This window comes from Genypterus blacodes, unplaced genomic scaffold, assembly GCF_046128005.1.
Source record: "Genypterus blacodes isolate CSIRO-AG114 ecotype Tasmania unplaced genomic scaffold, CSIRO-AGI_Gbla_v1 ptg000140l_1, whole genome shotgun sequence".
In the NCBI taxonomy this organism is placed as follows: Eukaryota; Metazoa; Chordata; class Actinopteri; order Ophidiiformes; family Ophidiidae; genus Genypterus; species Genypterus blacodes.
Genome location: NW_027466942.1, coordinates 42,867 through 57,389, shown reverse-complemented (window position 1 = coordinate 57,389; position 14,523 = coordinate 42,867). Strand labels below are relative to the sequence as shown.

General features: G+C 44.7%; 2 protein-coding genes and 1 non-coding gene across 4 annotated transcripts; all 3 read left to right on the top strand.

Moving 5' to 3' along the window:
• The first annotated feature begins 48 nt into the window (after nt 1-48).
• Nucleotides 49-5,917, top strand: pick1 (protein interacting with prkca 1). Of its 2 annotated transcripts, XR_012964963.1 has the most exons (14): nt 49-208; nt 561-625; nt 745-856; nt 985-1,113; nt 2,120-2,186; nt 2,293-2,382; nt 2,498-2,551; nt 2,630-2,692; nt 2,833-2,966; nt 3,249-3,341; nt 3,441-3,491; nt 3,996-4,140; nt 4,591-5,281; nt 5,371-5,917. XR_012964963.1 is itself a non-coding variant. In XM_076165031.1 (13 exons), exons 2-13 carry the CDS (start codon nt 585-587, stop codon nt 4,863-4,865), a joined length of 1,254 nt encoding a protein of 417 aa, XP_076021146.1. In that variant the 5' UTR covers nt 49-208; nt 561-584; the 3' UTR covers nt 4,866-5,917. The 2 variants fall into 2 exon arrangements, 1 of the variants encoding a protein (XP_076021146.1); XM_076165031.1 differs by having other exon boundaries at nt 4,591-5,917.
• Nucleotides 5,918-6,122: 205 nt separating this feature from the next.
• On the top strand, nt 6,123-6,195 carry trnar-ccu (transfer RNA arginine (anticodon CCU)). Its single transcript has one exon. It is a non-coding gene; the product is annotated as a tRNA-Arg (tRNA).
• Nucleotides 6,196-6,392: 197 nt separating this feature from the next.
• Nucleotides 6,393-11,832, top strand: plbd1a (phospholipase B domain containing 1a). Its single transcript, XM_076165047.1, has 11 exons — nt 6,393-6,558; nt 7,108-7,330; nt 7,736-7,819; nt 8,478-8,619; nt 8,916-9,056; nt 9,368-9,512; nt 9,654-9,854; nt 10,003-10,143; nt 10,228-10,413; nt 10,722-10,828; nt 10,934-11,832. The coding sequence occupies exons 1-11, from the start codon at nt 6,489-6,491 to the stop codon at nt 11,108-11,110; spliced, it is 1,617 nt and encodes a 538-aa protein (XP_076021162.1). The 5' UTR covers nt 6,393-6,488; the 3' UTR covers nt 11,111-11,832.
• Nucleotides 11,833-14,523: the final 2,691 nt, after the last annotated feature.

The window sequence follows — 14,523 nt, the reverse complement described above, 5'->3', positions numbered from 1 at the left end:
GAAGAGAAGAAGAAGAAGAAGAAGAAGAAGAAGAAGAAGACGGAGCCACAACCGCTTCCCGAAGTTGCAGGAAGTGACGAATGAAAGTAAACAACATCCTTCACCGGAAATCAAACATTTGTGTCTTTAAGCTACAGCACAATGGATATCTTTTATTCTTAATGCGTAACGATTAAAGTCGAGTTTTGCTGGAACACAACTGCGAACTGTAAGTAGTAACGGAATGTTTCTGAACAAATGAAAATGATATTTCGCCCCGAACTATACTAGAGCAGCTAGCTCATTAGCAGCGTTAGCATGCTATTTTCGTGCTGTAGGCTGACGTCACCATAAGATATTATGACAGATAATTCAGTCGCGCAATCTCAAAGCTTTAACTGTATTTATACCTTGGTAATAACACCAAGCAGCGTTAAAGTGAGGTGGTCGGCATGCAGTGTTTGCTCCCCGCAGTTTGTCAGACAGGTTTAGCTAACACAGCTGAATATCATATTTCTTCTCCTTGTCTTCAGTCTATCAGCACATGTGTGTAACTGCGTGTGTTTGTGTTATAATCACAGGGACACGGGTGACACTGTCCCACCATGTTTACAGACATGGATTACGAATTGGAGGAGGACAAACTGTAAGTCGTGCTTCCATTTTTCTATTTTTATTTCACACACAATGTTTACTTTTAATGCTTTTACCTGGAATAATTCAGCCGTCCAAACGCCAGCATTATAAACATATTGCTGTTAACAGGGGGATACCAACAGTACCTGGCACTGTGGCTCTGCAGAAAGATGCTAATAATCTAATTGGGATCAGCATTGGGGGAGGGGCTCAATACTGTCCCTGTCTTTACATTGTACAGGTGGGTAAAGTGTAGTTAGTGACCTGTAATCACCCATACCTGTGATATTTTGAATGTTGCTTTAATTGGCACTGATTCAGCAGTGAGTGTGTGTTGCGTGGTGTTAATCCTGTCCGTGTTGTCTCTAGGTATTTGATAACACCCCAGCAGCTCTGGACGGGACGCTGGCAGCTGGAGATGAAATCACAGGCGTGAATGGAAAGCCAGTTAAAGGAAAGACAAAGGTTGAAGTGGCCAAGATGATTCAAGCTGTGCAGGTAGACTAGAGCTGGAGCAATATCAATAAGAAGCCTTATTGTTGTCTGGTTTGTAACCGATCCCAATCCCAGTTTAATTCAATCATATAAATAAAAATACAGCCTCTAGTGAATCCATAAAAGTGTAAACACAAATCATGGGCTTCACAGCAGAGCGTCACAGTAACAATAAAAACATGGACGATGAACAAACACTAAGGTTCTGCTTGACAAACAGAGCTGTGTGTGTCTATTCAAGTCAAATCAGGTCCATTTTAATTGTATTAACAGCCAATATCACAATTCAATACAATTCAAGTCATCGCTCAGGGTTAGGGTTCAGACTCAAAGCTACCAACTTGTATTTTAGTACTTGGACTATTTTGTATAGTAAAGTAGTAGCACACACACACACACACACACACACACACACAGACAGACAGACAGACAGACAGACAGACAGACAGACAGACAGACACATCCAAAGTGGAGACATCTTGATTTGCTTGTCCTTTAAGCGACACCATAAGACCTGGATTTCATGGTTTCATTTCCTCCAGCACTGTGGTAAATCCTACTGCCCTGCGTCTGCGTGGCGTGATTGAGGTTACTTACAGTGAACTGTTGCCTCTGTGATAGATGAGTCAGTTTAGAGGTGCAGACCAGCCTGGGACAGTGGAGATGAGGCACGGCCACGTTGTCCTGCAGCAGCCAGAATCAAATGGCCTCACGGTATTTGGCATAACGTTGGTGCAGAGTGGCTGTGCTGATTTAGCAGTTCTTTGTTTGCACCCAGGAAGTTCCCTGACTTCCTGCCTGGTGGATGAAAGAGAGGGCTCAGTGTGGGAATGAAAGGATTAGACGGTGGTGCTTCAGCCCCGTCTCTACAAACACTGCACACACGCCTTCACTATGGAGGGGAAATACTGATATGAATTCTCCCTCAAATGTCATAGAATAACATGTTGTGTTCTATATTTGAGTTCTTGTTCCATGTGATGGTGATGTGATTGTTCCGTTCCAACAGGGAGAAGCATCCATCCATTACAACAAATTACAGGCCGACCCCAAACAGGGGAAGTCTCTGGACATTGGTAACAAATCGCTTGAGTTGATTTAAATGTGCTCACTGGTAGCTTGTTTGGATAGTATTCTTGTCCAGTGTAGTCGAGCCTTAAACCGTTATGTTTTGTGTTTCAGTGCTGAAGAAAGTGAAGCACCGCCTGGTGGAGAACATGAGCTCTGGCACTGCAGACGCTCTGGGCCTCAGCAGAGCCATTCTATGCAACGGTGGGATGATTATCTACTCGTTTAACTGATGATACACTACTTAATTCCTTTTATGCTTTATTACACACACATATTTGAGGCAAGGTGTGTAAATGGAATGCTTTGTGCTTTACAGACGGACTGGTCAAGAGACTGGAAGAACTGGAGAAGACTGCAGAGCTCTACAAAGGTCAGCTGGCCTTCATCACAGGGTTTTGTGTACTGGTCCGAATGTCCCGTGTGTAATCATGTCTTTGTCCCCTGGTAGGACTGATGGAGCACACAAAGAGGCTGCTCAGAGCTTTCTTTGATCTCTCCCAAACACACAGGGGTACGTCAGCAGGATCACCATTTGTTGTTTTTGTATAAATGTATAGTTTGGCATTCTCTTCAAAACTTCTGACACATTTTGTGGAGCTGAACTGAGAGCCCTTGCAGTAACGCTGTCTGTCTGTCTCCCCCCCCTGCCAGCCTTTGGAGATGTTTTCTCTGTTATCGGCGTACGAGAGCCCCAGAGTGCTGCCAGCGAGGCTTTTGTGAAGTTTGCAGACGCACATCGCAACATAGAGAAATACGGCATTCAGCTCCTGAAGACGATCAAACCTGTGAGCATAAACCTTTAGGGCTCAGAAGCCTGGGGGTTTCTTTTTAATTGTATGGTGTGATTGACAGTGTGAGTGAAGGGGAAAGTGTATATGTGGGTGTGTGTGTGTGTTCTTCCTTTCCTTCTGTAAGTTTTTTTGAGAGTTACGTTTGTATGAATCGTTAACATTCTTTCATGAAATCATGTCCAGCCGCCCTCTTCTCTGGCTCTCCTTTGTCGTATGCATGTTCTTTGTCATGCTATAAGGTTAAACATGTGCTTGATCATGTCCTCATATCTGCAGATGCTCCACGATCTGAACACGTACCTCTACAAGGCCATACCAGACACCAAGCTCACCATCCGCAAGTATTTGGACGTGAAGTTTGAATACCTGGTGAGGCCGTGCGACTCTCACTCTTACTTTGGCATTATTGTTGAACTAATTCAGCATCAATCAACAGAATAACAAACAGGAAACACTTCTGTCTTTTAGTCCTACTGTCTGAAGGTGAAGGAAATGGATGATGAAGAATACAGCAGTATTGTGAGTACAGCATGGAAGAGGACATCAAATAGAGTCGTGTGTTTTTCTTAGAAGCTCAAGTCCGATCCTTTCCCATCTTACTTTATCTGGGACACACTGGAAGAATCCTAGAATACATTTAAACACTGCAGTTAGATGACATGAGCTCTCTTTGTACGACCCATTTACATCACATGATCACATTCAGGTTTCTCCAGAGCTCAGCTGTAGAAGTCAAACACTCATTTAGGTTCATTTACCCGTTGAGACTTTGACTGTACTGCAACAGTGACTCAAGGCAGTGACTCAGTCAACCACAACACCAGCATGTGATTGAAATCAGCACAGATCAAAGCATGCTTAGAGTATTGATTTATGTATAATCATAAAGGAAGTCCCCTCAGAGCTTGTTAAGGTACTGATTGTGTTACACGGGCCTGCTTGGTCCTGAGAGGTCGGAGCCCCAGATCTAGAGACGAGAGATTTCATTGGCTGAAACACTGAGTAAGGTGCTTGTTCCCTCAGGCCATGGGAGAGCCCCTGTACCGCGTCAGCACAGGAAACTACGAGTACAGACTGGTGCTGCGGTGTCGGCAGGAAGCACGAGCTCGCTTTGCCAAGATGAGGAAGGACGTTCTGGAGAAGATAGAACTGCTGGATCAGAAACACGGTCGGTTGCTTTGTGTTCACATGGAACTTAACAGTCACTCACTGCAGCAACAAGGGTGAACTGGCACTGCTGCTACCAAAGTAAACAAACAAGGAGAAGGAGCAGGAAGAAGGGAAAACAGTCATTCAGACACAGCAGAGATTTAACACAACAATAGCAATCTGGTCTTCAGAACATGGATAGGTTCTCTGCTCCATGGAGGAAGAGTTGGAGGCATGAGGGTTGTTAGATGAAGAGGAGCCAGGCGCTGTAGTGTTTGATATGAAAGACGCAGCACAGATACGGGCCTGGCATCAACTGGACACCAATGTAGGAACACTAGACATGGAGTCACACAAACAGCCGCTGTGTCGTTGTGCCCAGCATCTATTAACATTCAAACTCCACTTTATATGCTGTCTCTTCTCTCCTTTATACCCCTCTTCCTCCTCCTCTTCCTCTCCTCTCCAGTCCAGGACATTGTGTTCCAGCTGCAGCGCTTCGTGTCAGGGATGTCACATTACTACGACGACTGCTACGCTGTTCTGAAGGAGGCGGACGTCTTCCCCATCGAGGTGGACCTCTCCCGCACCATGATCAATTACAGCAGCCAGTCCTACTCCTACACCGAAGATGACGACGACGAGGAGGAAGAGGAGAGCGCAGGAGGAGGAGAAGGAGAAGGAGGAACTATCACAGGCAGACAAGCAGAGAACGGCGCTGAGAAGCTGATCGATGATGAATGAGTTGGGCCTCTCAGGCGTGATGAACACTGGAGCGTGTACAGCGTTAAGTACAGCCCAATGATGTCGTGTGTTGAATTCCACATCCATGTCATTCTCTTACTCTATGTTTTTGGCTTCCTGCCCTCCTTCTGCCCTGCTTCAGGTGGCTGCAGCATGAGTGTGAGCGTGACAGAGCTTTGTGTTGGTTTCTGGGCTGTGGTGGGTTCTGGAGGCTTCTCTGACTTTATGCATTGGCGCTGTGCCTTTTTCTATTTAATCTGATTTTGTGAATGTTTGGAGAAGTGGCTGATCTCCATTGAATCTACCTGAAGATGTATTGAAGTGGCACTAGAGAGACGTTTCTCCTCATCACTGGGAAATGAATAAAGGGATAAATGTGAAGGCATTGACACTGAATACTGAACTGACTGAAGCAGGTGTGTGATTGTGTTACACTCCACTGTCTCTGATACAACATTGGCCCACGTGCAATCTATGTGTAATCTGTCCGCTCTGCTTGACTCAGCTCTTTACAGAAGGGAGACTTTGCGTTCCCAAGCCCATGGCCACCTATCCAGAGAATAACATCACGGTGTAATCACGTCATCTGTCTTTGGATGGCCACGCTGCATGCTTGGGGTTTCATGTGTTTGTTTGTTTTGTTTTGTTTTGTTGCCATTGTGTCTTTGTATTATGCTTGAAACACCGGACAGCTGTGTAGCGGTGTTGATCCCCCTGGTGGACACACACCGTCATAGCGTCACATTCACTACATGTCAATCATTCCTTTCCAACATGAAGGTTTGTGACAAGCTTTGGGAAATACTTGTGACATTCCAAAATGAATCAGATTTGCTGAAAATGTCTGCATCTTCTTGCACATGTATGTTCTAGATGTATGTTCTGTTCAGGTTTGTTTCCACATCCATATGTACGCTGTGACGGTGCCGTGGCCAGCAGGGGGCAGCATCACATCACAGTTCTGCTCTGAGTTGAAAAGAAAATATTCGTTCACTGTTTTTCCTTATTTCTTTGTCAAATAACTGTAATGTATTAAATATAAAGGTCTAATATTTGGTCTGCGTCTACATTCATCTGTCGAGAAGGGTGTGTGTCCTGAAATGGAGCTCAGCCGAACTGAGTTGACGACGTAAGTTCCATGAAACTCGCCTGTTGCTAATTAGCGAGCTAAGCTACCGTTAAAATGCAACAACACAAGCAGAACTGTGTTACGCTATTTTGTAAGAATACTGAAAACCGTTACAAATGTGTAACTCCGCCCCAGTGGCCTAATGGATAAGGCACTGGCCTCCTAAGCCAGGGATTGTGGGTTCGAGTCCCATCTGGGGTGTACATTAATCTTTTATCGCTGATCAAATTTTAAACACAAAACATCTCAAAACGTCTTAATAAAGCCGAGTAGTTGTCACAGAAAAGCTTTTAATGATTCCCTCTCATTGTTATTAGTCAGTAAGTCATTCTCAGCCCGTCTGTCAGCCAATCACGGACTTCTCTGCTCTATAAAGTCCACCGAGGAGGAAACCACCGCGTTTGATTTCCTGTCATGTGTTTGTGAAACCAGCCTATTTTCTTCACTTAGACCACTTCTGTCACCTCGCTTGTGTCTTTTTTGATGAAGTAACGATGATTTTAAGAAAGACGCTGTGTATTTGTGCTCTGTTCTGCTTGATTACGACGTTCGCCTCTGCTGACAGTAAGTAGGTCGACTTTAGGACAAATCTGTTGAGTCTAGATTGTAAGCAGCTATATTTGTTTGCTGGCTTGAACAACCACAGGTACGGACCTGTATGTTCCATTACATTCATGCCTTTAAACTTTAAAGTGAGTGAGTGACTTTAAAGTTTAAAGTCACTCCGTAGAATTGTTACGATTTTAAACAATTGGGAGATAATATTTGATTTATATCATGCAGTTCAGTTTACACAAATAGGATCATTCCCAAATTAACGTGGGCGTCGTTTCCCCCGACCTGATCAGGAATTCTCGCATAAACGCAAAACAGAAAGATAACGTTCATCAATATAGTCTTAGTGTTTGGGGACAGGAGACATTCCCTCTTTTCTCCCGTTTCGTAAAATGCTGATTTCATCTGGTACCATAGCCTGAAGGGATCAATAACCAGGATGTTTAAATGAGAAACGATCACTTTCTGCCTTGTTGAGATGAAAGCAGCTTGTGTTATTAAAGCAGTGTGTTTAGAACCCTTCAGCCTCTGTGTCTCATTGTCATGGTTTCCTCCCAGAGGTGACTGCAGCCACAGTGTACTGGGACCCCACACTCAAGACTGTCCTACTGAAAGAGGGGGTGCTGGAGAAAGAGGGGGACGCCTACGGGTTCCTGAATGACACCCTGTCCAGAACAGGCTGGAGCGTCCTGGAGATCAGAGCCGGGTATGGACAGACCCCCGAGTCTGATGAGGTGACGTTCTTCCTGGCTGGATACCTGGAAGGCTTCCTGACTGCACAGTAGGTATCACACATATACAGGATAAGACTCCATGGCTGTTGACTCTAATCTCACTCAGTCACATAGATTGACTGAATTCAAACATTTAGCTGCCTGAGATACGACTTGACACAATAAAAACAAAACCCTTTAACTCAATTTGGCGCCCAGACTTGAGACTTCATTGTGAATTGTTAATGACTTCATCTCCAGAATGCTGCAACTCATAAAAACACAACAGTGCCAGTGACCAAGTTCAGTTATAAATGCCAGGAGGCTGCACTATGAAGGAAGCTGAACAGACCCGGGCCTTGTTTGTGTTCGCTGGCTTGACAGAATCTTTCTTAACTTGACACTTAAACAGATATTTGCTGTCTCAGGGCTTACATGTGAGCTTTCTTATTGTCTGCTTATCTTTGTTGCAGGCAGATGATTGACCACTACACCAACATGTATCCACAGCTGATCCACAAGCCAGAGATCTTGGGTCCGGTGCAGGGTTTCATGAAGTGAGTCCTTTTAAACGTGAAACAGAACACACACAGCACTGGCTCTCATATCCTCTTCTCACTAGCACGTGTGGGTGTGACTGTTGACTCCTTCGGTCACGAGGCCGACTATTTAAACTCCGTAATATGATAAGTGTACTGGAGAGTTGACCTCAGCTCTCACTTAAAGCCTAACTGTGATCATATTGTTCAATCTTGCAGCGTAAACAGTAAGCACAGAATCCAGTCAATCATCCTGTGATCACAATAACTCCTGTTTATCCCAGAGAGACGAGCTGAGCTGTGAGGCACCCATGAGTCCAATCTTGGCTTCAGAAAGCTTCTTTAAAGCAGCTTGTAGTCAATGAGGAAACCCATATGTCATCATAAACCCCAAACTTCCTCTCTTTGGTGGAAGGTGCTTGACCTCTGACACATTTAAGACTCTGCAGATTTTCCCTACGAGTGTCTTTCTACATCCCAGCCCGGGTCAGAACACATTTCATTATAATGTTTAGGCTTATTTGACCTTATTGGAAAGATGCACTTTTTGTTTGTCCATGTTTGTATAATTCAATTTAAACACAACAGTGACATCTTTTGACTGATTTAAATATCATATATACTTCATGATGTGAGCAGGCAGTTAACGCCCCCCCCCCCCCCCCTCTACACACAGGGCGCAGGATGCATGGACCAGGGAGCAGGTGAAACTCAACAAAAGCTCCGATCCTCTGTGGAAACACGCCGGCTTCATCCTGGCTCAGATGGACGGACTACAAGCTGGAGTGGCACACTGGGCAAAGAAACAAGGGAAGAGGGTAGGATGGCCTGGAGATACACAGCTGATCCACTCTCTGTGTCAAATATTCATATATATATATATATATATATATATATATATATATATATATTCACTTCCCAAATGCCCTTGAACTACTCACAAAACCTTCAACACCTTCAAAAAACACATCCACAGTTTTTCAAACGTTCCACTCTATAGATCCTGATTTCTTCTTGTCTAGAATAACATTAGTTGTCAGTCATAAGTATTCCCAGGCCTGTTTTTGAATGACTTTGCTGACTAACTCCTGGTAATCTGGTGTCCTTCCCACAGCCTCTGAGCATGTTTGATGTCCAGTTCCTGAACGCATTAGGCGACCTGCTGGACCTGATCCCTGCCTTGGTCCCTTCTTCCAAGTCGCCCAACAGAGACTTCAAACTTCCAGGGATGGGACACTGCTCAGCTCTGATCAAGGTCAGAGGTTAAACATGTTAAACATCAACCAGACTGTATGTATACACAGCAGCTCGTGTGTGTGGGGGAGGAGAGTTAGGAGTTGGCGAGTTAAAAAGAAAGCATAACATATTAAAATGTTGCAATCTGACTTTTTTCCCATATTGTGCAGGCCTTTAGGACACTGAGTCTAGATTCTTAAGATAAGATGATCCTTTATTTGTCCCACAGCGGGGACAGGTACAGTGTTACAGCAGCTAAAGTGAAGAGTGCAAACAATAAAGGGTCACTTCATTGTAATCCATCCTGCTGTGTCCTGCTCTCTCACTCAGATGCTGCCTGGCTTTGAGAATCTTCTGTTCGCTCATTCCAGCTGGTACACTTACGCCGCCACCATGCGGATCTACAAGCACTGGGATTTCCACATAACGGAGCCTCACACCGCCACTGGGAAACTGTCCTTCAGCAGCTATCCTGGTAGGAACCAAAGGACTCCTTCTAATCACCTCTACCCTCTGACATCACACACAACCTGCTGTCCATCATCCAAACCAACATCAGGACTAGATAAGCCACATGTTAGATGAGCTTGTTTGCACTTGGATGTTTCTTCTTCAGGTTTCCTGGTGTCTCTAGATGACTTCTACCTTCTGGGCAGTGGTTTGATGATGACCCAGACCACCAACGATGTTTTTAACTCCTCCCTCTTTGACCAGATCTCCCCCAGCAGCCTGCTGGCCTGGCAGAGAGTCAGGTTGGCTCACAGTTTAGCTCATAACGGGGAAGAGTGGGCAAAAACCTTCTCCATGTATAACTCTGGTGAGGAGAGCATCGTGATAGGGATCTATTTGTAGAGAATGAAGTATAGGTACAAATGAATTTACGAGGTGTTTTGAGGACTGAGAGCAAAGACTTGGTTGCTCATTTTCAAAGTTTCACATTTTCCATTCTCTCTGGCTGCATCCAGGCACCTATAACAACCAGTACATGGTGCTGGACAGGAGCAGAGTGAAGCTCGGCCACAGCGTCGATGATGGAGCTCTGACTGTGGTGGAGCAGATCCCTGGGCTGGTGGAATACTCTGACCAATCACAAGCTCTGCGCAGAGGTAAGAGGTCTATACTGCAAAGCCCAATCCAGAAAATGCATTTGTGTAGATGTCCCAGTGATTCAGGCCGTCTCCGTCTCACAGGTTACTGGCCGTCCTACAACGTTCCCTTCCACCACAGGATCTACACGATGAGCGGCTACAGGGACATGTGGGAGGAGTACGGGGAGGACTTCTCCTACGACCTCTGTCCCAGGGCCAAGATCTTCCGCCGAGACCAGGGTGGCGTCAAAGACCTGGACTCCCTGAAACACATCATGAGGTTCAATGGTGTGTAGTTACCTCGGATTTCTTATCGGTTTCCCTATTGATTGACTAATACATCTTAACTTGAACATCAATCAATGACAAGGTTATCGTCTTTAGGTCTTTCTGTCCCAACGTGCTCTACATTTGTAGCTAGTGTAAACACAAGGGGCTTGAGACTGGTTATTTAAATGAACAGCTTAATCAATGGAATTGTTTTAGACTATTAGATTTATTGATATATTTCAGTTCCTTAACAGATGTTAGAGTTAACAGACTGGTCCGTATCGGGACCCTAACATTGGTGTTGGCTTTCTTCTGTCTGTTTTCAGACTACAAGAAGGATCCATATTCCAAAGGTGACCCCTGCAAGTCCATCTGTTGCCGTAACGACCTGAAGGAAGGGAAAGCTTCTCCAGGAGGTTGCTATGACACCAAGGTGAGCTCTCTTCTGATGAGCTCACACAGGTTGCATGGATGTCTACTTAAATCTCTGCTTTGCTTGAGAGTTTCAGTTGTTTCCGGTATTTCCCGTCCCCCTCAGGTTACAGATTTTGACATGGCTGGTGAGTTCCGTGCTGAGGCGTTGAACGGTCCAACCACACAGGACGGCCTCCCACCATTTTCTTGGGCCCAATTCAACAGCACCGTCCACCAGGGCCTGCCGCAGTTCTACAACTTCACCTTCATCAGCATGCAGCCTCTCCTCTTTATGCCATGAGGTGTGTGTTTGTGCGTGTGCGTCTCCAGAAATTGCCAAAGGACAACTCGGAATCTAAATCAGTTTTTTTTTTTTTTTTAAAGAAATGTGTCTCAGGTCTCATGGTTTCAATCAGAACAAAGTGAATGTGTCTCATTGTATGTGCTGTGTTTTTTTATATCTTCAACCCTCAGTGCCTCAGACCAGGATGAGACTTTAAATATTGAGAGCAGCCACACATATTTTGCACCGACTTGACGCAGATGTTGTGAAGATGACACGCAAAATAAGTGTCCAGGAGAAGCTGATGTTAGAAAGCTTCCCCAGTTATACGATGTCTCATAGTGACAAACATGCTGGACAGAATAGTTTGTGAGATACTTTGCTCGAGTGTTGACATCATTTCCAAAGTGGCTGCTCAGACGCACATATGCAGAATTAAAAGTCCAATAATCACCTAAAACAATGAGATCAGTCTCCAATGGTTTGACCGCTGCAGGGTCACCTGAAGGAGAGAGCAGAAGGTTTCTTTCAGTTTGAAATGTGACTGAAAAAGAACATGATTGTTTTGTTGTTGAATGAAAGAATCAGTATACTGTTATACTCAGGGCTGTTGATATTACATTATGTCCCATTTTTGATTTATGCTCTTGTTTTTTGTTTCACAGTCCCAAAAACTGTTTGTACTCTTTAGTGGTCCGTCTTAAACATGTGTTATTGTTTATTAAAGTTCTAGCATTCTGCCCTGTTGGTATGTTTGTACATTTTTCAAAACAGTTCCTCAAACACAGATTTTTTTTTTTACACTGACTCTTGGTTGGTTGGCTGTTGAAGATGACACATTTGTCAACTAAAGCAACAGCGCCCTGCAGTGGAGACACGAGGCATGACGGGCTGGAAGGAAACCAGTTTGACTTCAAGACTGTTACTGGGCAGAGTAATGAAGTCAAAATGGGAGAAAGTGAAAGCTTCTAAATGAATGTTCATGAATGTTCATTAAAAAGTGCAATAGTAACTAATTAGACCAGAGCCCCGTTAGCCAGGAGGTTCCAGGTTTGAGTCCAGACACTTAGCAGCCGCTCAGCTAGCAGAGCTACCCAGCATGATGCAAACACAGCCTGTCTGGACTCAAACCTGGATCGACCCGTTTCCACCTCCCACGGCGAGGACCAGGGGTTGGATTTTTGGGAGGCACCTATTCTCACCTCATTTGCCTTTGACCTGGACTCTGCTGCACTCTTCCTCTTTCCAAGTGACGAGTAAATGTAGAAGTTCCATGGAAATTCTTGAAGTTGAAATGCGCAACGTAGAAATGCGCCAAGTGGAAATTCGTCCATTTGCATTTGAACCTTTTGAGCCTTTGAAACTTTTGAACCCTTAATACTATTGTATCAGTTTTTTAAACCCAGATAGTTTCACACACAGCAGTGTGTGCATGTGTCAGTCACCATCAGCAGCGTTCGGTTCTTACCTCGTTGGGGGATCAGGAGCGTTTGTTTCTTACCTTTTTCTGTCTTCTTGTTGTTGTGGGCTCAGGAGCGTTTGGTTCTTGTCTTGCTGTCGTCTTGTTGGGGGAAACTAAAGCAGACATTTCCAGGTGAGTCTTATTGAGCCGGGTTAAACCATGACTGATCAAGTGCGGGTGGGACATGTTTAATCTGGAAGAGGTTTGTCTCTTTCTAAAGGTCGGCTCATATTGACAAACTATGACAAACTACAACAACATTATTCAAAAGTCAGAGTTGCAATTTATATCCATTTATCTATCGGGATGAGGTTTATGTTTGTGTGTGAATGTGCCGAGCTTGGTTTAGTCCACACACGTCATCATCGTCATCACACACGCGCACACACACACACACACACACACACCCTTTTCCCCCTCCAACCTGCTGGGGCCCCCCCTGGTAAGTGCCTCATGTCTTCGCCCTTTAACCCGTGCAGCCAATACTAATGGATGTTTGGGCGCTCAGTCTCTCTGGTGTTGTGTTTGGGCGGTCAGTGGCTCTTATTCACATTTTGCTGAGGTGTGGACAAACAGCAGAAGAAACTCAGATGTGGATGTTTCCAAATGTTGTTGAAGAAAAAGTGAAGACCTCACAGCTTTTATGATTTTCTTATGAAACAGGAACAGGAACTAAAATGTCTGTTTACCCCCCCCCCCCCCTACCACACACACAAACACACACACACACACACACACACACACACACACTCTGACAGAGCAGCAGGTCTCACCGTGGTGTTCACACTGGCACACACACCATGGCGAAGAGGGACTGTCCCAAGAAGTGGGACAACCTTCTCAACTTGTGTCTCCCTGAATCAGCTACAGGTTGGTTTTCTAAATATTATTCAGAATTTAAACCAGCCGATCGACTGTTATTGTGTTCCTTCTTCTCTGCCGTGTAATTGTTTGTTCTGTATATTGAGGGAGCAATGTGGCCCGGTTAGGTCTTTAAGAATCTTGCCTCATGTCTGTTCTTGGTGGTCTTGGTTGTCACGGGGACTCAACATATGCAGCTTATGTCCTGGTCTCAGTTGTGGTTTAGTCTTAGCCAGACCTGGTCCTGAAATTGATACAAATGTACATTGATTGCACCTCTACCATTAAAGAACTGAGTGATGTATAGAAAATGAAACAATCTTCTTATCGTAACTTTAACATCTTTTATCTATTCATGATTTATTTTTCAATTAGAAGAGTTTAATGGTCTCCTCCCATCAGAACACACCAACGCCACCATTACCGCGTCCCTGCCGAGCCTGAGTCAGACTACGTGGATCCTGGTGGCTCTGGCTACTGTGGGATCCGTCGTTGCTCTGGTGCTCTGGTTTCTCTTATGCAGACGACAGAGAAGACTCGGCAGAACCACAGGTAAGGATTTAGACAAGAAATCCAGAAATATGCCTGAGCATCTTCACCTGGTCCCTTAATAAGCTTCTGAGGGTATAGATGGTTTAGCTTATAGCTTATCATAGAGCGTAATTTGCACCTCGTATCGCCTCATTTTGTCTTTTGTCTCACTGCCCCCCCCCCCACACACACACACACATCCACTGATCTTCTGTACCATCTCTCAGTTCTAAACTACGAATAAATCCACATCCTAAAACACAACATTAGAAACAGCTGACAGTCCAACATCAGAATCAGAATCAGAATCGCTTTAATTGGCAAACATGTCTGACAGGTTATAATAAATAGACTAATAAGAGACAGGAAGTAAACATCAGAAGTGGATGAAGTGTACAGAACTTAAGTCATTTGAACTCAAACTCTGGGGATCCGTCTCATACCTCAGATTTACATGTTCAAAAGCCACAGATTTAAATGTAAAGATGTAAATGTTCCCCCGCTGTGTGGATGAAGTGTTCACTCAGAGGATGAGAAGCATGAGAGCGGCGTGGAGGAAGTGGAGCAGCAGGCAGGC